This window comes from Phodopus roborovskii, unplaced genomic scaffold (genome assembly GCF_943737965.1).
Source record: "Phodopus roborovskii unplaced genomic scaffold, PHOROB, whole genome shotgun sequence".
NCBI lineage: Eukaryota > Metazoa > Chordata > Mammalia > Rodentia > Cricetidae > Phodopus > Phodopus roborovskii.
The window spans coordinates 2,578,679-2,602,064 of NW_026126516.1; the positions used below are offsets into that span (position 1 = coordinate 2,578,679).

At 40.5% G+C, this 23,386-nt stretch overlaps 1 protein-coding gene across 1 annotated transcript in view; it reads left to right on the forward strand.

The window, feature by feature from the left end:
• LOC127231074 (cation channel sperm-associated auxiliary subunit beta-like) overlaps nucleotides 1-23,386 on the forward strand; it is a 130,932-nt gene that overhangs the window by 60,828 nt on the left and 46,718 nt on the right. The window contains exons 15-17 of the mRNA XM_051196479.1: nucleotides 6,139-6,293; nucleotides 13,260-13,414; nucleotides 22,375-22,377. Coding sequence (XP_051052436.1) covers nucleotides 6,139-6,293; nucleotides 13,260-13,414; nucleotides 22,375-22,377 — 313 coding nt within the window. The remainder of the gene's footprint in view (nucleotides 1-6,138; nucleotides 6,294-13,259; nucleotides 13,415-22,374; nucleotides 22,378-23,386) is intronic.

Consider the following 23,386-nt stretch of genomic DNA (forward strand, 5'->3'; position numbering starts at 1 on the left):
TGTTGGTCCTAGTACCTGTTCTATTGGTGTTCTGTTCAGAAACTCTTTTCCTGTGCCAGTGAGTTAAATCATCCACCCCACTTCCTCCTCTGTCAGATTCAGGGTATCTGGTCTTATGTTGAAGTCCATGATCAATCTGGAGTTGAGTTTTGTGCAGAGTAATAAATATGGATCTATTCTTCTACATGGAACTTTCCAGTTTGACAAGCACCATTTATTGAAGACACTATCTTTTTCTCCACTGTGTATTTTTTTGGCTTCCAATTTTGAAAAAAAAAAAAATAGGTGTTCATGAGTTCTGGAATTATGTCTTCTAAGTCCTCAACTTGATTCCATTGATCAATGTGTCTGTTTTTATGTTGGTACCCATATAGTTCTGTAGTCCAACTTGAAATCTCTAGCAGTTCATTTATTAGTTAAGATTGTTTTATCTATGCTGGTGGAGAGACAGAGAGGGGGGGGGGAGAGTTTCCCTGTGAGAGCTGTTTTGGAATTTTGATGGGGATTGCTTTTGATAGGACAGCAATTTTCACACTATTACCAATTCATGAGTATGAGGGACCTTTCCATGTGCTTGTATCTTCTTCAGTTCTGTTCTATAACATCTTAAATTTTTATTATGCTTGCTTTTCACATGCTTGAATAGATTATCCCAAGATATGTTTTATTTTTAAAAAGCTATAGTGAAATGTGTTTTTTCTCTGATTTCTCAGTGTGTTTATCATTTGACTCTGGGAAGGTTACTGATAATTTTTAATTTAAATTTGAAACAAGCTTGTTTTACATGTCAGTTCCCACATCCTCCTGTCCTCCCCTGCTCAAAGTTCTTATTATATAAGTCTTTCCCTTGTTTGGTTAGTGTTGCACCAATATATTTTATGTTGTTTGCAGCTATTGTAAAGGGTGAAGTTTCCCTGATTTCTTTCTCAGCCCCTTTATAGTCTGTATATAGTAGGGCTACTGATTGTTTTGAGTTAATCTTGTATCCTGCTACTTTGTGTTTATCAGCCGTAGGAGTTCCCTGGTAGAGTTTTTTTTGGGTCACTCATGTAAACTATCATATATCTGCAAATAGTGAAAGTTTGACTTCTTCCTTTCCAATTTGTATCCCTTTGATTTCCTTTTGTTGTATTATTGCTCTAGCTAGAACTTCAAGGACAATATTGACGAGATATGGAGAGAGTGGACAGCCTTGTCTTGTTCCTGAGTTTAGAGGAATCACATTGAGTTTCTCTCCATTCATTTTGATGTTGGCTGTTGGTTTACTGAATATTGCTTTTTATTATGTTTAGTCATATTCCTGTTATTCCTGATCTCTCCAAGACCTTTAATCATGAAGGGGTGTTGGATTTTGTCAAAGGCTTTTTCAACATCTAGTGAGATAATTATATTATTTTTCTTTTTTAGTTTGTTTATATGATGGATTACATTGATAGATTTTCGTATGTTGAATCACCCCTGCATCCCTGGGATGAAACCTACTTGGTAATGGTGGATGTTTTCTCTGATGTCTTCTTAGATTCGATTTGCCAGTATTTTATTGAGTATTTTTTGCATCAATAATCATAAGGGATATTGATCTTCTCTTTCTTAGTTGTGTCTTTGTGTGGCTTGGGTACAAAGGTAATTGTAGCCTCGTAAAAAGAGTTTGGCAATGACCCTTCTGCTTCTATTGTGTGGAACAGTTTGAGGAGTATTGGTATTAGCATGTCACTCTTTAAGTTGGGAAAGTTTTCTTCTATGGTTTTGCTGAATATATTTTTTGCACCTTTGAGTTGGGTTTCTTTACCTTCTTCTATACCTATTATTCTTAGGTTTGGCCTTTCCACAGTGTCCCATATTTCATGGATATTTGTGTTAAGGATCTGTTGGATTTAAGATTTTCTTTGGTCAATGAGTTTATTTCTCCTAGTGTATCTTCAACACCTGAGATTCTCTCTTCCATCTCTTGTATTCTGTTAAGTTATACTTGCATCTGCAATTCCTGGTTGTTTATCCAGCTTTTCTTTTTCCAGAATTCCCTCAGATTGTGTTTCCTTTATTGTCTCTATTTCAGTTTTCAGGTCATGGACCGGTAGAATTCCTTTCTTCATCTGTTTCATTGTTTTTTCTTGGCTTTCCTTAAAAGATTTGTTGATTTCTTACATTTTTGGTTTGTATTTTTCTTCCATTTCTTTAAAGGATTTTTTTCATTTCCTCTTTTAGGGTCTCTACCTTCATCATGAAGTTGTTTTTAGGGTCGTTCTTTTCTGTTTCATCTGTGTTGGGATGTTTGAGTCTTGCTGGTGTGGAGTCCCTAGACTCTGGGGGTGTCATATTGCTCTCTCTGTTGTTGACTGTGCTCTTATACTGTCATCTACCCATCCCTTCTTCCAGTGGGTAGTAGTGGTGTCTATCTCTCTCCTGATAAGTATGGAACCAAGGTTCTCTTCCAGTGGGTGCAAGCAGGTCCAATACTCCAAAGGCATTCCTAGTACAGTGGGTAGAGGTGGGACTAGGATGCTGGCAGACTACAGACGGGCTGGTCCGCTGGGACAGGTTACCCTGCCCACAGTCCCAAGTCCTCAGGAAGCTCCGAGGAGGGCACTGGAAGATGGGCTCCTTCTGTGAGTGAAGGCAGAACCAGGAAGCTGGCAGACTCTGGATAGGCTGGTCTGCCTGGACGGGCTCCATCTGTGCGCACAGGCCCAGGCCTCTGGAGGCTCCAAGCAAGGCCCTGGGAGGCAGGCCGGAAACAGGCTCAAGCTTATCTCCTACCATGGGCAGAGAAGGAACCAGTACTCTAGCAGACTCTGGGAAGGCCAGTCCTCTGGGACAGGCTCCTCTGCATGCAGTCCCCAGTCCTCAGAAGGTTCCAAGCAGGACACTAGAAGTGGGCTCCCTCCTTGGGCAGAGGCAGGACCAGGATCTGTAAGCTATTTTAAAAAGAGATGGGAAGGGAATTATTTGGCACTTAGAATTTCCTTGACGATTTAACAAAACAGTAACAAACAGGAATAAACTTTTGTTTCATAGGTCTTCAGTCAAAAGTTCATGTGGAAATCCAATCTGCTTTATAGAACACTGAATTAAAGAAAATTGACTTGTTTAAAATACTAAATAGGGAAGTAACCCAAGCATAGAAGTAGAAGAAACTGATTCTAAAGGCATAGAAAACATTGTTTTAAAGAATCATAACAAAATCTTTTCTGAGTTGGGAAAAGAGATGGCAGTCTTCATGCATGAAGCATTTAGACAATACACAGACAGACCATAAAAATTCCCCATGCCATTATAATCAAAACACTAAAAATATATTACAGAAATTATGAAAAATTAAAACTTTCAGTGATAAAAATAGACTAATGCATGACTACTAAGTCAACTCTACAGAAAATACTTGAAGGAGTATACTTATGTATAAATCTTAAATGTTACAACAAATACCAATAAAATTCACAAAATCTTTAGGTCTAACTTTCACAATAGCCACAAACAACATAAAATATCTTGGGGTACTCTAACCAAACAGGTCAAAGGCCTGTATGACAAGAACTTTGAGTCTTTAAAGAAATTAAAGAAGATACCAGAAAGTGGGAAGATATCCCATGCTCTTGGATAGGTAGGATCAACAGAATAAAAATGGCAATCTTACCAAAAACAATCAACTGATTCAATGCAATCCCCATCAAAATCCCAGCACAATTCTTCACAGACCATGAAAAGTTGAGTACTATCCTTTTTTTGGTTTTGCACATTCATACAACAAGGACATCTGTTCAACTGTGTTCATAGCAGCATTATTTGTAATAGCCAGAACCTGGAGCCAACCTTGATGCCCCTCAACTGAAGAATGAATAAAGAAAATGTGGTATGTTTACACAATCGAGTACTACTCAACGGAAAGAAAACAATGGATTTTTTAAAATTAACATGCAAATGGATGGAACTAGAAGAAACCATCTAAGTGAGGTAACCCAGTCACAGAAAGAGAAACATGGCATGCACTCACTCATATATGGTTTTCTGACATAGAGCAAAGGTTGGCCAGATTACAACCCACACCTCCAGAGAAGCGAAGAAACATGGAAGTCCATAAGAGAGACATACATGGTCCCACAGTGAAGGGGAAAGGGACGAGAGCCCCTGAACAAATTGGGAGCATGGGGGGAGGGGGAGGGAGGTAAGAGAAAGAGGAAGAGAACATGAGGGATCAGGAAGATTGAATGGGGAGATGAATAGAGGAGAGCAAGAAAGAGAGGGAGCCATTATAGGTTTGAAGAGAAATCTGGCACCAGGGAATTGTACAGAGACCCACACGGATGACCCCAACTAGGAATCTAAGCAATAGTGGAGAGGCTACTTTAAATTCCCTTCCCCTAAAATGAGAATAATGACTACCTTAAATGCCATCCTAGAGCCCTCATTCCATAGCTAACTGATGGAAGTAGAAGCAGACACCCACAGCTGAACACTGAGCTGGACACCTGGAATCCAGTTGCAGAGAGGAAGGAGCAATAAGAAAAGGGGTCAAGACCAGGCTACAAAAACCCACAGAGACAGCTGACCTGAACAAGGGGGAGATAATGGACCCCCAGACTGATAGCTGGGAAACCAGCATTGTACTGACTCAGACCCCCTGAACATGGGTCTCAGAAAGCCTGGGCAGTCTAAGGGACCTCAGAAAGTAGAATCAGGATGTATCCCTGGTGGACAAAAGGACTTTGGGAGCACATTTCCCATGGAGGGTTACTCCTTTAGCCTAGAGGCAGAAGGGAGGGCCCAGACCCTACTCCAAATGACTTGACAGATTTTGATGATCCCTCCTGGAAGGCATCACCCTCCCTGTGGAGTGGGAGGGATGGGATGGGAGGGGGGTTGGGGGCATGGGAGGGAGGGAGGGAAGGAGAGAGAGCTGGGATTGATATGTAAAATAAGAAATAAGAAAACGAATAAGAAGAAAAAAGAAAAATCAGAAAACGTCCAGCTCTTGTTGAACTGACTGGCGGCTTATTTTACTACACCTTAAAAGGAGTGACACCAGTGCTCCCCAAACTATTCCACAAAACAGACATGAAGAAACATTACCAAAGTTACCCTTGTTCTCTCTCACTTTTGAAAAACAGGGCCTCATACTATGTAGCTCTAGCTGACCTGGAACACTTGAGCTGGACCAGGCTAGCCTCATACTCACAGAAATATGCCTTCCTCTGCCTCCCCAGCGCTGAATTTAGGGATATGCTCCTTTATGCTAAGCCTTATCTTGAAGCTAATATTACCCTGATAACAAAGCAAATAATAACACAAAACTTCTAATTATCTCACGAACTTAGGCCAAAATATTCGCAAAAAAAGTGCTTGCAAACTAAACTTAAGAGCTCATCAAAAACATTGTTCACCATCATCAAGCTTAGAAATTACATGGTCATCAGACACAAAAAGTTCTTTGACAAAATCCAACGTGCCTTCATGTTTAAAGTTCTAAAAAATCTCAGAATACAAAGAACATAGGCACACAAAGCAATATAATAAGGGGTATATATAACAAACCTATGGGCAGCATGTTTAAAAAAAATCAAAGAATCACATTCACAGTAGCTCTTATAGGCAAAATACGTTGTAATAAACCTAACAAAGGATGTGAAGGATCCCTACAATGAAAACTTCAAAACACTGAAGAATTAAGTTGAGGGAAACCCTAGAGAATGGAAAGACTTCCAATGCTCATGAATTGGAAGAATCTCTGTTGTGAAACAGGCTGTCCTATTAAAAAAAATCTACATGTTCCATACAAGCACAATCAAAGTCCGGTTCTGTTCACCACAATTTAAAGTTCATACAGAAGCACCAGACATCCCGGACATCTAATTTGATAGTTTCAGGGGGAGAAAACACTGCCAGGAAGACTGAACCACCTTTCTTCCATGTCCCTGATGGGATGACCCCTTTGTTCTGTTCTGCTGCCCACTTTGGTGAAGACGCTCTGTAGTGAAGAGAAGCTGCAAAGGACTTTCCAAGGTGTAAAACAAAGTAGCGTTTATTTTATTAATCTAGAAGTCTCGGAGCCCTACTCCCATCCTATATTTAAACAAGCAAATTTTTACAATTTCTTCTAGTTGTAGTATATCAGTATCAAGAGATACATTTGTTTCCTAACAGGATTGACAAGATACACTCTGAGTGGAAAATGGAGTGATAAAGTTTTCACAATATACTATGATCACTTGGGATTCATACACAAACTGACTCCAGAACACTTTGACACCAACTCGCCAACTTCAGGCTCCCAAACTTCTAATCAGATGTTTGGAAAGGTCAGTAACATGATACACTGATAGTTTTTGCCTTCTTTTGAGAATAGATGCCACACTCTACTTGTAGGATAATGAATGAGATGATGTTTTCCTGAATGCAAACCCTTTTAAGGTTTTTAAATTTGTGTATGTGTGTGTGTGTGTGTGTGTGTGTGTGTGTGTGTATGTGCGCGTGCGCATGCGTGCGTGCATGTGTGTGTGTACATATAAGGGCAGGTGTTTGTAGATGCTAAAGATACTGGGACTACCATAGAGCTGGAGTTACAGGCAATTGTGAGCCATTTGGCAGGGTCCTGCAAACCAAACACAGGTCCATTGCCAGAGCAAGTATGTGTTCTTAATAGCTAAGCCATATCTCCAGACCCAAAGGAAAGCTTTGTATACAACACTGAACACCTCCAAAATCTTCTCTGAACCCCTGGGTATCTTCATACAAGATTTCACAGCAGAAAAGCAAGTCTGACACAGATCTGTTACAAGAAACTCAGCACCTGGTAGAGTTTATTTTCTACCTTCAGATGTTGTCCTTGAAGCTAGATGACTTTTGACTTGCCTTTCACCTTCCATGTTAACTAGTCCTGCTCCCTAGTTTATTCCTTATTATTGCTGACATAGAGCACAGTTTTGCTGGCCTCCACAGATGATAATAGATGCATACTTTAATAATGACAATGTATAATGATTTATGAATACATACATACATACATACATACATACATACATACATACATACTGGGGTATTTATTACTGGCTCAGAAGAAGTTGAAGCCAAAATAGTGACTTGAAACAGACAAGCACCAGCTGCTGAGCACTGATCCACAAGGGCCATGGTCCATCCAAGAGAAGTTGTGTTTAGCATCTTCTGCTATGAGGAGTGGAGATCAGAAGTGGGTATCAGAGCAATAAGCTTTTGGAAGAACGTGGCTGGCCGTCAGACCGGTTTTCTCACAAACACTGTGCTTCTCAGCATTCTGAGCCCTTGAGAGACTACTGAGACTCCAAAACAGAAACGGGGTGAAAAAGGAGAAGTGGCAGAAACAGAGAACTGTTGAAAATGATGTTGTTTAGAAATTAACTGCTGAGAGATTTGAGGAACTAAAGGAAATGATAATGGGAACACGGGAGAGATGCAGGTGGCTAACAAGAGCTACAGAACTAATTGAAGCTGGACACACAGATAGCAGACTGGATGAGCTTGGCTGTGATGTTGCCATGAAAAGCAATTGAATAAGGAAGAGCCTGGAGTAAAAATCAAGGCTACAGATGCTGCATACCAGGCTCAGCAAGCAGTAAAAAAAACACCTCTTCGAAGGCTACCCACAGTCACGGGCCTGCTTGCCTATAGCAGGAAGGAAGTGATTATCCACTTGGAGACTTGACTCCAACCACTATGGAAGAGGCTACCTCTGGGATAACCCCTGGGACTGGTGCCCCTGTTACCTCATTTCCTGAGATTCCTGACACCCTTCCTCCATGCTCTTCACCAACCCCCATGATCTCAGGAACAGATGATTCACCCCAGAAAAGAATGCTTGGACAGAAAGAACTCCTCCCCTCTCCCCTCTGCTGTCAGAGCTCATTAAGAAGGGCAGCCTCCTGCCTACTAGCCCCAGACTGGTGAATGAGACTGAGTGTCTGTGGCTTCTGGCCATCTGAGCAGGACAGGTGTTCTCTTGGAGATAGGCGGGGTTCTTCCCATGATACATGGTAGGGAGATAACAGCTAACACTCAGTACTGCTGCAGCCTCCTCTGCTGCCTCCGATGCTCCTGTTCTTTCCAGGTTTTTGGATGTTAGTCCTACACAGTGAGCCTCCAGTTAAACTTGTTCCACGCCCTGTAGAGTCGGTGTCCCGGGCTACCATTGTCATGATGCCTGTAATGCCAACACCATCCTCTGCTCCGGCTATCTCCACTCCTGAAAGTGTAGCTCCAGTGAATCAGCCTGACACCCGTGTTCCCCTGGAAGCTGTTGGGGATCCATATTCTGTGACTATTTCCATGGATAGCAGTGAATTTTCCTTGCTCATTAATTCTATCAAAGAAGAATGTTTCTGGTCATGGGTAGCAGAGGCTCCTGGTGGATCAAAGGCCCCAAGCATACATGGGAAGGAAGGTTTAGATCTGGCTGAGATGAATATTGCTGTGTCTTACACAGGTGAAGAGTTGGAATTTAAACAGTTGAAGACATCATTGCCATCATTGAGGACAAAGTGCTGGGTATGGCAGCTGTAGAAGCAGCACTATCGTTCTGTGGAAAAAAAAATGATGATCCGCAGTCCCTGCCTGGCCCTTGGGAGCCCCTATCCAGCAGAAGCGATGACAGTCAAATCAAGAGAGGCTAGACTTTGAGGAAACAGAAAACAAAGGAATCCATGAACTGGTAGACATCAGGGAGTCAGGTGTTGAGATTAAGGTGGATCCTGCAGGGCCAGAGCCCGGCATGTCAAGGGCTGAGACAGTAGCTGGAGTTGGTCCAGTCTCAAGTATGGAGCCACCAGAATTCAGAAGTCAAGACTTAGATGAAGAACCTAGAAATTCTGCAGCTGGAGAGATTTGTGAAACAGATGGTTTCAGTGGGAAAGACGATGAGATGCTACTTTCAACTGAGGGGACAGAGGAATCTCCTGAAAGCATCATGTTGTCTCCATCACAAGGCTCAAATCCTACTGAAGATCCTTTAGAGGCAGAGACTCAACACAGGTCTGAAATGTCAGACTCACTGAAAGAAGAATCAGGGACTATTTTGGGAAGCCAGATAAAGGATGCTCCAGGTGAGGAGGAAAAAGAAGATGGAGTCAGTGAAGTAGCTAGCCTAGAGGAGCCTAAGGAAGAGGACCAAGGAGAAGGCTATTTGTCTGAGATGGATGAGGAACCCCTGTGAACAAAAGTGATGATGGCTTTGGTATACATAATGCCACACTGCAGTCATACACACTGGCAGACTCTATCCCAAGCAGCCCTGCCTCTTCACAGATTTCTGTGTGTAGTGAATCAAGAAGCAATTCAGGCTCAGAAAATATGGAAGAAAGCGCTATGCTTGAATGGAGGGTAGCAGCACATCATAGATATGCCAATGTGTTCCTACAACCTTTACAGAAGACATAGCACCTGGCTACCATGCCATTGTGCAGAGACCTATGGATTTGTCAACAAGTAAGAAAAACATTGAAAACGGACTGATCTGCAGCACAGCCAAGTTTCAGCGTGACATTATGCGGATGTTTCCGAATGCTGTTATGTATAATAGTTCAGACCATGAGGTGCATCACATGACAGTAGAGATGCAGAGAGATGTCCTGGCCACACAGTTGATTATGCGAACATCTGAGTCTGGAATCAGTGCTAAAAGTCTTCGGGGGAGATATTCTACCTGAAAACAAGCTGCTTCAGAGAAGAAGGGGGAGCCAGGGGACGCCACTGTGCCATTGAAGCAGATGTGAAAATGAGGACGTAAAGCCTCAGAGTTCCCTCTTTGAGCTGAACCTGAAATAGAAATAAACAAGATATAGCTTGGGCTTGTGGGCTCATGTCCACACTTGATCTTAGTCAAAAGGCTGAGAAGCAATGTGGGCCTAGAAGAGAAGGTTCCTGGGCCAAATGACGTAGTTGAGAAAAATCTCTTTTCAGACAGTTGGAGTAGCACAGTTGCCCGTTTTAGGACAAATTCATGGGCTGTGTTAGAGCCCTAATGTGTCGCTAGACGACTGTAGCTAATCTGTAATGTCTTGTGAAACATACAGACTTTAAAAAGAAAATAAACCTGTGAAGTGTGGGTATATAACAAATAGAAGGAAAACTCTGACCGTTGTTGTGTGTTTGAGATGTGCTTTTTTCCCCCACAATATCTAACCATATATAGAGATAAGATTGTTAGAGCTGAGAAATGGTCTTATAAGCTGTCTGCTGCAACTGAGAAGAGGTGAGTAACCAAGACTAACTTAATAATTAGTGTGAATTAAGTATGCAATAGTTGGGCTATTGGGTTTTCTTGAATATTTGGGAAACATTAAGGTTTTCAGGATGTAGTTCATATATAGGGATTAGAGTATAGAGAAAGGCAGCAGAATATGTCAGGAATGTTTTTTGGATTGTTTGTTTTGGTTTGGTTTGGTTTTGGGTTTTGTTTGTTTGTTTGTTTTTTGTTAGAGACAGGGTTTTTCTGTATTGCTTTAGAGACTATGCTGGAACTCCTTCTGTAGACCAGACTGACTTTGAACTCACAGAGATCTGCCTGCCTCTGCCTCCCAAGTGCTGGGACTAAAGGCATGTGCTACCACTGCCTAACCTGTCAAGAATGTTTTGTGCCAGGACTGTCTTTGCCCATTACATTACTAAATAAAAATATTCTTTTTTTCTTTTTTGTCGTTTTTTTTACATATTTTTTTTATTTATTTTATATAACCAAGTCCATTGAAATGAAAACAAACATTTATAGACAATATTTGGGAATTTGGGCGTTGTTCTTTCCAAACTACTTCCTGCTGGTAAGGGGCGCTGTCATGGGGGATTCGAAGATGATTCAGAAATCCTGGCTGTAGTCTGTAAGGCTGCTTTGTCCAGCTGTTTTGAATGTAGGATCACCTCATACTCTGTTTCAGGTGGCCTGGCTTAATCAAACCACATTAGTCTGGAAGGAATCCACATCTTTTCATTTTCTGTGGAAACACTAAATAAAAATATTTATTCAGTAAAAAAGAAAGAAAGAAAATGAATACTCATTAAGAAAGCAGGCAAGAGTAAAATGCCTTTCATTGGGGTTTGGCAAAACTGTCATTTGTCTTAAAGAAAATGGAAAAAAGAATGGATCTTTTTAAAGGTCAGTCCAGGCCTAGAGAGATATCTCTGAGCCTGTGCCTGAGAGCATTTGCCACTCTTACAGAGGACCAGAGTTTGGTATTTAGAACCCACATGGTGACTCAGCCATCTACAGCTCCAGATTATCCAATACACATTTATTACCTCTTTTAGAGGTACACATATGTGGCACATATAAGCAAGCTGTGCTGGTTTGGTTTGTCAACTTGACACAAAAAGATACATCTGGGAAGTATAATGTCTTTTAAGGAATTGCTCACATCAGACTGGTTTGGAGCCAAGTCCTGGAGGTATTTTCTTGATTACTGATTAATACCGGCAGTCAGAGCAAAAGCATTCTTGTATGGCTTCTGCCTCCTTTACTGCCTCCAGGTTCCTGACATAAGTCTTTTCCCTAATTTTCCTTGCTGATGGAATATAAGCTAGAATCTGAAATAATCCATTTCCTCCCCAATTTGCTTATGGTCAACACTAGAAAGTAAACTAGCATGAAAATAAAGCACTTACACACGATTTATTTAATCATTTAATTAAATGATATATTTAATAATAAATATATTAAAGTACACATTAGTTAAAAGATCAATCTGCATACCAGGACAAGAATACGGGTGGAGAGGAGGGTGTTTTTGTGTTCTCTGTCTGGGACATGCACACAAGGTAAAGAGAGGAATTCCCTGAGGGGAGATGCCAGCATGTTCTCTGAGCTGGAGTCTGGATTCTGCGCATGTAGATGATGCTAGCAGTCTGCTAGACATAACCACAAAAAGCAGCTGTCAGAATTTCACTCATGTCACAGTTCTGCAGAAAGTAGCTTAGCTCCCTTCAGTGAACGCTAAAATAGATAAGATGGAGAAACTATAGGGCTTCTTACACCCAGAACCAAGTTAAAGAACTCTGATTCAACAACGATTTCTTTCTCTCTACAAATGGCATATGCATCCTCTCTGAAAAAAAAAAAAAAAGCCATCACTAGCTCTTGTTTTGTGTCTGGCACAGCTGTGAACTCTTCATCTTTTAACAACCATTTGTCCTCATTTCCTTAGGAGGGAGGCAAGGCACACAGAGAGTAAATAACACCCATATTCTGTTGGGGCATTAGAATCAGGCTTTTCACTGAGGCAATTGACTCAGGGTTGTCCTTTTAGCCACCCTATTTCCCTATCTCTTTCATTCCTGGTGAGTGCCCATGATTCAAATACTGGGAGGAAAACATGACAGGAAATGTTTGTTGGAAGCAGTACTTGATGGATAAAACCCAAAACAGACTATAGTATCTACAACCCCCAACATACACACACACACACACGCACGCACGCACGCACGCACACACGCACGCACGCACGCACGCACGCACGCACACACACACACACACACACACACACAGGCATGCACACACAAGCACACATTCACCAACCACTTACTAAGAAACAGGATCAACTCCAACAATCATTTTGAAGCTACTGTCCAGCTCTACTTTCCTGTACTAAAAGGTCCTAGAACTGGTCATTTCAGGAGCAAAGAACATGTCAGACACCTAGGCAAGCATTACTTAAGGGACTGTCTATAAGTCCTAAATTCAAGGAAAGTGATATTCCAGCAGAGAACCATGATGCTCAAGACACAGACCATGAGACTCAGAGCATCAGTGCTTGAAGGACAGGCCCTTAGTGGACTCTTGCTCAGTAGCACTCCTAGTAAGAACACAGTTATGACAGTATCTGCAGTGTGCAGGGTGGGGTCACCGTAGATAACCCAGCTTTATAATCTGTACCAACAAATTCATCATACAGCACCTACACCATCTCAGCCTCCTACAAAGAGCACAGGAACCTCAAACTGGGTCTTAATTATCAGATATCCTTTTCCTTCACTCCAGAAAACTTAGTTCTCCCTCCTTCCCTCCCTTCCTCCCTCCCTCCTTCCCTCCCTCCCTCCCTCTCTCTCTCTCTCTCTCTCTCTCTCTCTCACACACACACACACACACACACACACACCAATATCCAAAGAGCATGTACGCGCATTATTCCAATCAATAAGTAAAGCAGGATCATTTTGATATGAAAGGGAAACACGTTTGCTATTTGAATTGCATTATAATTGCAGCGTCAGACATTGAACATACAATATTTCCTCTTCTCCAATTTCAGCCTCCTGATTTGGGATTTAACACTGCACTAGCTCCACAGTATCTCTCTCCCAATGAGATGCTTTTCTTTGCGTATGTACCTCTGACTGAGCCTAACCACAACCTATACAGAAGGAAATTTAAAAATATTCACCTTGGGAAAGTGATAAACTACAGGTAATTGAAGATTTGCTCACACTTACTTAAAATACATGCAAGTTTTCAGATTCAAATTTTTAACCTACTTTTTTGAGGATTTTCTTGGTTTAAGAATTCTAAATGATGTGATAGATTTGATTGATCCCCCCCCCCATGGAAGGCCCCAACCTCCCTGGGAAAAAGAAGGGGGATGGGATAGGAAGTTGGTAGGGGGCATGAGAGGAGAGGGAACTGGGATTGATATGTAAAATAAGATTGTTTCTAATTTAAATAAAAATCTAAAAGGAAAAAAGAAAATTTTTATTATCTTTCATGACAACATATATTTTTGAGACAGATTATCACTATATAGTATTTGCTGGTCTAGAACTTTCTATATTGAACAGGCTAGTCTGAACTCTCTGAGATCGCCCTTTCTCTATCTCTTAATGGATTTTTTGGGCTTTTGATTGTTATGTGACTATTAGATTGAGCTTCTCAGGTTTCCTTAAGGGAGAAAAAGGTCTATTAATGGAAGTTATATCTTAAAGGAAGCAAATTCTGCTTATGTCTACGATTAGTTGGTGGGTGGAATTTATTTATCTTTCTCAAGTGCCTTAATAATTATTTTTCTTTGTTTTGGGACTAGAGATCAAAGGACAACCCACAGGGATTCAAGTACTGTGCCATCTTGCTGGGGGCTAATTCTACTTAATTAATTACCTTAGAATTTTAGGAACAAGACGCGTCCCTGATGCTCTTTAGTGGGTCAAGAGTTGTGTTATACTCCCCTCTTCTGGAAAGTGTGTTCACCTGTGCACTACAGAGAGCTGTCTTTGTGTTCTTGCACAATTGTTTACAGCTTTCTCTTCTTAGGAAGGAAGAGGGAGGGGATGAGGATGGTGGAGTTTGAGGAGAATCCTCAGATAGCACTGACTGACTGTTTGAAGCCTGTGTGTAAGTTTCTGATGCCCACTCTTCTGTGGATTGGGGCTTTTGCCTTCCATGGCACGAAGTTCAGAAACTTGAGTGATGCAAGCCTGCTCCTTATTGTTCTCTGATTCTTCCCAGGTTGCCTTGCTGCCAGTGTCCCTCATGCCCCAATCTTTGTCATGTACCCAGGGATGAAGCCTATTTAGTCATGGTGGATGCTTTCTCTGATGTGTTCTTGGATTATATTTGCCAGGATTTTAGTGAATTTTTTTCATCAATGTTCATGAGGGATATTGGTCTGTAGTTCTCTTTCTTAGTTGTGTCTTTGTGTGGCTTGGGTACCAAGGTAATTGTGGCCTCGTAAAAAGAGTTTGGTAATGAACCTTCTGCTTCTATTGTGTGGAACAATTTGAAGAGTACTGATTTTTAACTCTTCCTTGAATTTCTGGTAGAATTCTTCACTGAAGCCATCTGGTCCTGGGGTTTGTTTTTGATTGGGAGGCTTTTGATGACTGCCTCTATTTCATTAGGGGTTATAGGTCTAATAAGTTACTTATCTTTACTTGATTTAATTTTGGTAAGTGATAGTTATCCAGAAATTTGAATTTTCAAATTCTGTGTATTACAGGTTTTCAGAGTATGACCTGAAAATTGTCTGGATTTCCTCGGTGTCCATTGTTATGTCCCCCTTTTTGTTTCTGATTTTGTTAATTTGCATGTTCTCTCTCTGCTTTTTAGTGAGTTTGGATAAAGGTTTGTCTATCTTGTTGATTTTCTCAAAAAACAAACTCTTGGTTGCATTGATTTTTTTTTGTATTGTTTTCCTGGTTTCTACTTTATTAATTTCAGCCCTCAAATTGATTATTTTGTGGTGTCTCCTCCTGGGTGAGTTTCCTTCTTTTTCTTCTAAGGTTTTTGGTTGTGCTGTTAATTCTCTAATGTGACTATCTTCCATTTTCTTCAATATGGGCACTTAGTGCAACAAACTTTCCTCATACCATTGCTTACAAAACATCCCATAAGTTCGGGTATGTTGTGTCTTCATTCTCATTAAAGTCCAGGAAGACTTTATTTCTTCTTTGACCCAGGTGTGGTGCAATTGCTCATTGTTCAGTTTCCATGAGTTTGTAGAGTTTCTGCAATTAGTGTTGTTGTTGAATTCCATTTTTAAAGCATGGTGGTCTCATAAGATACAGAGGACTATTACAGTTTTTTTTTTTGTATCTGTTGAGATTTGTTATGTTGCCTATAATGTGGTAGATTTTAGAGAAGATTCCATGTAGAGCAGAGAAGTTATATTCTTTTGTATTTGGATGGAATGTTCTATAGATGTCTGTTAAACCCAATTGAGACATAACTTCTTTCCTTTCTTTTTTTAAGTTTCTAACTGGTGGTCCTGTCTAGTGGTGAAAGTGGAATGTTGAAGTCTCCCACTATGAGTGTGTGAGCTTTTTATGTGAGCTTTGAGTTGTAGTAGTGTTTCTTTTATGAATGTGGGTGCCTTTGTATTTGAGGCATAGATGTCCAGAATTGAGGCTTTGTCCTGATGAATTTCTCCTGTAATGAATATGAAATGACTGTCTTCATCTCTTTTGATTAATTTTGGTTTGAAGTCTAACTTGTTAGATATTAGGATAGCCACACCTGCTTGCTTCTTGGGTCCATTTTATTGGAAGATCTTTACCCTGAGGTAATGTCTGTCTTCGAAGCTTAGATGTGTTTCTTGTATGCTGCAGAAGGATGGATTCTGTCTTTGTATCCATTTTGTTAGCCTGTGTTTATTTATAGGTAAGTTATGACCATTAATGTTGAGGGAAAGTAAGGACCATTGATTATTAATGCTTGTTTGTGTTAGATTTGTTGTTGGCGATGGTATTATGAATATATTTGCCTTGCTTTACACTTGGGTTCTGGTGAAGTGGGGTTATCTATTGCCTATGTCTTTGTGAGCGTAGTTAACTTCCTTGGGTTGGAGTTTTTTTTCCAGAACTTTCTGTAGGGCTGGATTTGTAGATATGTATTGTGAAAATCTGGCTTTGTCATTGAATATCTTGTTTTCTCCATCTATAATGACTGAGAGTTTTGCTGGGTATAGTAGCCAGGGCTGGCATCTGTGTACTCTTAGTACTTGTAGAACATCTATCCAGGACCTTCTGCCTTGAGAGTTTCCATGGAAATCAGGTGTAATTTTGATAGGTCTGCCTTTATATGTTACCTGGTCATGTTCCTTTGCTGCTCTTAATATTCTGTCTTTATTCTGTATGTTAGGTGTTCTGATTATTATATGGTAAGAGAACTTTTTTTGTGGTCCAGTCTATTTTGTGTTCTGTAAGCTTCTTGTACTTTTATTGGCATGCCCTTCTATAGATTGGGGAAGTTTTCTTCAATGATTTCTGCAATGTTTTCTGTAACTTTCAGCTGGGCTTCTTCACCTTCTTCTATTATTATTCTTAGGTTTGGCCTTTTCATGGTGTCCCACATTTTCTGGATGTTCTATGTTAAGGATTTGTTGGATTTAAGATTTTTTTGATCGATGAATCTATTTCCTCTAGTTCTCTTCAGCTCCTGAGATTCTCTCTTCGATCTCTTGTATTCTGTTGGTTATGCTTGTATCTGTAGTTCCTGATCATTTGCCAAGTTTTTCTATTTCCAGCATTCCCTCAGTATGTGTTTTCTTTATTGTCTCTATTTCAGTTTTCAAGTCTTGAACTGTTTGAGTTGTTTCCTTCAACTGTTTGATTGTTTTTCATGCCTTTCCTTACTTTCTTTAAGAGATTTGTTTATTTCTTGAATTTTTTGCTTGGTCTTTTCCTCTATTTTTTACAATTTTCTGTTTGGTTTTCTTCCATTTCTTTAAGGGGTTTTCTCATATCGTCTTTATAGGCCTCTATCATTTTTATGAAGTTAATTTTTTTAGTCATTCTCTTCTGCTTCATCTGCTTTGCTGTGTTTAGGTCTACTTGGTATAGATTCCCTAGATCCTGATGGTGTTATGTTTGTCTTTCTATTGTTGGGTGTTTTCTTGTATTGCAGTCTTCCCATTATTTCTTCTTGTGGATGCAGGTGGAATCTCTCTCTCTCTCTCTCTCTCTCTCTCTCTCTCTCTCTCTCTCTCTCTCTCTTCTACTCTCCCAGTGGGTGGGTGTATGTGGAGTTCGATGCCTATAGCTCTGGGTGGTTCAAGCTCTCTAGGAGGTCTCTCTTCAGGCAGTGGCCCAGCGATGGGGGTCAAAGATCAGGCAGGCGGGCATTCAGGGTGGTCCTGTGTTGATAGATGGGACCAGTGTACTCAGAGCAGATCCAGGAAGTTCCCCAGAGGTGGAGAGGTTGTTGGACTCCCAATCTGGCCCAGTGTTCAATCAGAGCAGTAGAGCAGAGGGCTCAGTAGGGCACAGAATGGGGAGAGGGCAGGTTCTGGGTGGGGTGATTTGTGGATCAGAGTGCTATGACTATTCTCTCTGGGGACAGGATATAGGGGGAACGAGCTTCAGGGATAACCCAGGGAGTTCCCAGGGAAGGGTGTGGGTGGGATTCAACATGAACTGGTCCCAGACTCACCTTCAGCAGAGGCTCGGTGATGGGGGTCAAAGATCAGGCAGGAGGGGACTCAGGGTGGTCCTCCAGTAGAGGCCCAGGGATGGGGTCAAAGATCAGGCAGGCCATGGCATAAATTTCTTACAAGGAAATCTTCAAGGGAAACTGAAGACCCACAGTGGCAGTTCAAGTTGAATACTTTTCTTTTTTATGAAGTTTCTTCTATTCCCTTCATACTATGCAAAAACCAAGCAGTGTTTTTATCATTTCAGGACAGAGAGGGACTCAAAAACCTCACAAGCTCTCATCATGTTCATGAGGAAATGTTAGTAAGCCTGTTTTTCTAAAAGTCTCTTGTGAATAATCACAATTGCTGTCGTTCCAAGATGCAATGGCCATTTTATGCCCAGAGAACAGATAGTCCTATGACCCTTTACCCCTTCCTCCGGCTCTTACACCCTCTCCATCTCTCTTTTCTCCAGTGTTCCTTGAGGCATAAAGAGGTGGTATAACTTGGATGTTTATTTTCCCATTCAGTGATGAGAACTGCATAGTCCTTTACTATCAGCACTCTGACCAGCTATAAGTTTGTGTAATGGCTACATCACTGGCTCACATTTAACTTGCTTTCTTATATAACGTGAACCCACCTGCCCAAAGAAATGTGCTGTCTACAGTGAGCTGGTTCACCCCTCCTACATCAACCAGCAATCAAAATAATCCCTCACAGAAATGCCAACAGGCTCCTCTGACCTAGTCAGATTACCCAATGGGGGCTTTCCTCTCAGACAACTCTAGGCTGTGCCAATTATAGCCATTAAAACTGCTGGTACAGGAGGCTGGAGGGACAGCCAGTGGGGAAGAGTACTTGTTCTTCCAGAGGAACCAGATTTAGTTCCAAGCACCCTCTTTGTGGCTCACAATTTGTGTCTCAGTTTCAAGGGATCCAATGCCTTCTGACCTGTACCAATACCCAGTACACATGCAGGCAAAACACCCACACAAGTATTATTAAAACTTACTCTGACTGCAATGGAAAGGATGACACAAGATAAGAATAAAACATGAGGCCTGGTAACTGCACAGGGGGAACCAGTCCGGGTGGACCAGACCATCCAGTCTGCTGACATCTGGTGCTAGTCCCACTTCCACCCACACGAAGAGGGGAGCCATCTGAGTATTGGACCTGCTTGCACCCACCAGAAGAGAATCTTGGACCCATACCCACCAGGAAAAGGAGGGAACCCACCAGCACCCACTGGAAAAAGGGATGGGAAGACAACAGTATAAGAACACAGTCAACAACAGAAAGATAAATATGATTCTACCAGAGTCTAAGGACTCCACACCAGCAATATCTGAACATCCCAACACAGATGAAGCAGAAGAAAACAATACTAAAAACAACGTTATGAAGATGATAGAGCTCTTCAAAGAGGAAATGAGAAAATCCTTTAAAGAACAAACAAAACATTCACAATATTGAGGAAAAGACAAAGCAAAAATTGCAAGAAATAAATATCTTAATGAAAACAAGGAAAGACAAAAAAAAAAAAACAACAACAACAACAAACAAGGGAAGGAAACAATACAAACAGCGCAAGGTTTGAAAGCTGAAATAGAGACCAAAAAAAAAAAAAAAAAAAAGTTTGAGGGAATGCTGGAAATAGAAAAACTGGGTAAATGATCAGGAAGGAACTACAGATGCAAGCATAACCAACAGAATACAAGAGAGGGAAGAGAGAATCTCAGGTGTTGAAGATATACTAGAAGAAATAGAAGAAAGAAAATCTTAAGTCTAACATATCCCTTAAACAAAATATCCATGAAATATGGAACACAGTGGAAAGGACAAACATAAGAATAATAGATATAGAAGAAGGTTGAAAAAAACCACCTCAAAGGTGCAGAAACATACGCAAAAAAATCATAGAGGAAAACTTTCCCAACCTAAAGAAAGACATGCCAATAAAGGTACAAGAAGCTTACAGAACACCAAGTAGACTGGACCCCCCAAAATACTCTTACCATATAATAATCAAAACACCTAACATACAGAATAAAGAAAGAATATTAAGAGAAGTAAAGGAAAAAGGCCAGGTAACATATAAAGGCAGACCTATCAAAATTACACCTGGCTTCTCCATGGAAACTCTGAAAGCCAGAAGATCCTGCACAGATATTCTACCAACACTAAAAGACCACAGATGCCAGCTCAGACTACTTTACCCAGTAAAACTCTCAATCACTATAGATGGAGAAAATAAGAGATTCTGGGACAAAACCAGATTTAAACAGTACATATCCACTAATCCAGCCCTAAAGAAAGTCCTCCAACCCAAGGAAGTTAACTACATTCACAAAATCATTGGCGATAGATAATCCCACTTTACCAACAGCCAAAAGAAAAAGGGGGTGGAGAATCCACACACAGTACCAACAACAACAAACCCAAAACAAATAAGAATTAACAATCAATGGTCATTAATATCCCTCAATATTAATGGTCTTAACTCGCCTAAAAAAGACACAGGCTAGCAAAATGGATACAAAGACAGAATCCATTCTTCTGCTGCATATAAGAAACACACCTCAACTTCAAAGACAGCCATTATCTCAGAGTTAAGGGTTTGGAAAAGATTTTCCAAACAAATGGACCCATGAAACAAGCTGGTGTAGCAATCCTAACAAATTAGATTTCAAACTAAAATCATTCAAGAGATGAAGAATGTCATTTTATATTCATCATAGGAAAAATCTATCACGATTAAGTCTCAATTCTGAACATCTATGTCCCCAATACAAAGGCATCCACATCCGTAAAAGAAACACTACTGAAACTCAAATCACACATAAAACCTCGCACACTTATAGTGGGAGACTTCAACACCCCACTCTCACCACTAGACAGGGCCACCAGACAGAAACTTAACAAAGAAACAAAGGAACTAACAGAAATTATGACCCAATTGAGTTTAACAGACATCTATAGAACATTCCATCCAAAGAAAAAAGAATATACCTCCTTCTCAGCATCACATGGAAACTTCTCTAAAACCGACCACATACTAGGCAATGTAACAAACTTCAACAGATACAAAAAAAAAAAAAAAAAAAAAAAAAAAAAAAAAAAATGGAATAATCCTCTGTATCTTATAGGACCACTAGGCTTTAAAGCTAGAATTCAACAACAACACACATTACAGAAACCATACAAATGCATGGAAATTGAACAATGTGCAATTGCACTATTCCAGGGCCAAGGAAAAAATAAAAAAAGAAATAAAAGACTTTCTAGAATTCAATGAGAATGAAGACACAACATACACAAACTTATGGGACACTTTGAAATCAGTGCTAAAAGGACTAAGTGACCACATGGACAAACTGAAGAATAGTCACAATTAACAGCACATCTGAATGCTCTAGAACAAAAAAAGCAAATTCACCTCAGAGGAGTAGACACCAGAAAATAATCAAATTGAAAGTTGAAATCAATAAAGTAGAACAAAGAAAACAATACAAAAAAAAAATCAATGTAACAAAGAATTGGTTCTTAATAGAATCTTCAAATTCTCAGTCAAATAGATGGAACTAGAAGAAATCATCCTGAGTGAGGTAACACAGTCACAGAAAGGCAAGCATGGCATGTACTCACTCATATATAGATATTAGACATATAGCAATGGATTACCAGTCTACAATCCACACCTCCAGAGAAACTAGGAATCAAAGAGGACCCAAAGAGAGAAATACATGGACTCCTGAAGAAAGGGAAAGGAACAATAACTCATGAGCAAACTGGGAGCAAGGGGGAGAGAGGAGGGAGGTAGGAAGAGGAAAAGATAAGAGGAAGGAGGAGACCAAGAGGGATCAGGAAGACTGAACCAGAGGAGGAACAGAGGAGAGAAAGAAAAGAGATACATTAATATAAGGGGTCAGAATAGGTTTAAAGATAAATCTGGCTCTAGGGAAGTGTTCAGAGGCCCACAAAGATGACCGCAACTAAGAATCTACATGCTTGTGGGGAGGCTGCCTATGATGCCCTTCCCCTATAATGAAATTGATGACTACCTTAATTGCCATCCTATAGCCTTCATCCAGTAATTGATGGAAGCAGAAGCAGACACCCACAGCTAAATGCAAAACTATACTCCTGGAATCCAGTTGTTGAGTGGGATGGGGGGGGGGGAACAAGCAAAGTAATCAAGACCATGATGGAGAAATGCACAAAAACAGCTGACTTGACCTAGTGAGAACACACAGATGCCAGAAGTAAATCTGGGGAACCAGCATTGGACCAAAACAAGCCCTCTGATTGTGGGTGCCAGTCAGGAGGCCTAGGCTGTCCATACAGCCTCTAATAGTGGAACCAGTATCAATCCCTAGTGCACAAATGCACTTAGGGAGACCATTCCAAATGAAGGGTTACTATTTCAGCCCATATACATGGACAAGGACCTAGGCCCTCCTCCAAATGATATGATAGCCTTTGATGATCCCCCATGAAGGGCCTCACTATCCTTGGGGAGTAGGTCAGGGGTAGTTTGGGGGATAAATGGAGGGCATGGGAGGATGGGAGGGAGAGGGAATGTGGGGATAGATATGTAATATAAGATTGCTTCTAAATGAAAAGAAATATTAAAAACAAGTTGGTTATTCAAGAAAATCAACAAGATAGAAAAACCTTTATCCAAACTAATCAAAAGGCAGACAGAGAACATGCAAATTAACAAAATCAGAAATGCAAAGGGGAGGCATAAAAATGGACACTGAGGAAATCCAGATACACTTCAGTTCATACTTTGAAAACCTGAAACCTGTACTCCACAAAATTCAAAATTTTAAAGGAAATGAGCAATATTCTGGGTAGGTATCACTTACCAAAAATAAAATAAAGAACAGATAAGCAATGAAATATACCTATAAACCCTAAGGAAATAGAGGTAGTCATCAAAAGCCTCCCAACCAAAAAACCCCAGGACCAGATGGTTTCAGTGAAGATTCTACCAGAAATTCAAAGAAGAGCTAAAACCAATACTCCTCAAGTTGTTCCACACACTAGAAGCAGAAGGGTCATTGACAAACTTTTTACAAGGCTACAATTACGTTAGTACCCAAGCAACACAAAGAAACAACTAAGAAAGAGAACTACAAACCAATATCCCTCATGAACATTGATGCAAAAATACTCAATAAAATACTGGCAAATCGAATCCAAGAACATATCCAAAAAAATCATTCACCTCGATCAAGTAGGCTTTATCCCAGGGATGCAAGGATAGTTCAAGTACAAAAACCCATCAATGTAATTCACCACATAAACAAACTAAAAAGAAAAACCACATGATTATCTCACTAGATGCTGAAGAGGCCTTTGACAAAATCCAGCACCCCTTCATGGTAAGAGTCTTGGAGAGATCAGGGATAACAGGAACATGGGAACATGCCTAAACATGATAAAAAAGCAATATACAGTAAACCAACAGCCAACATCAAACTAAATGGAAAAAAACTCAACACTATTCCTCTAAAATCAGTAAC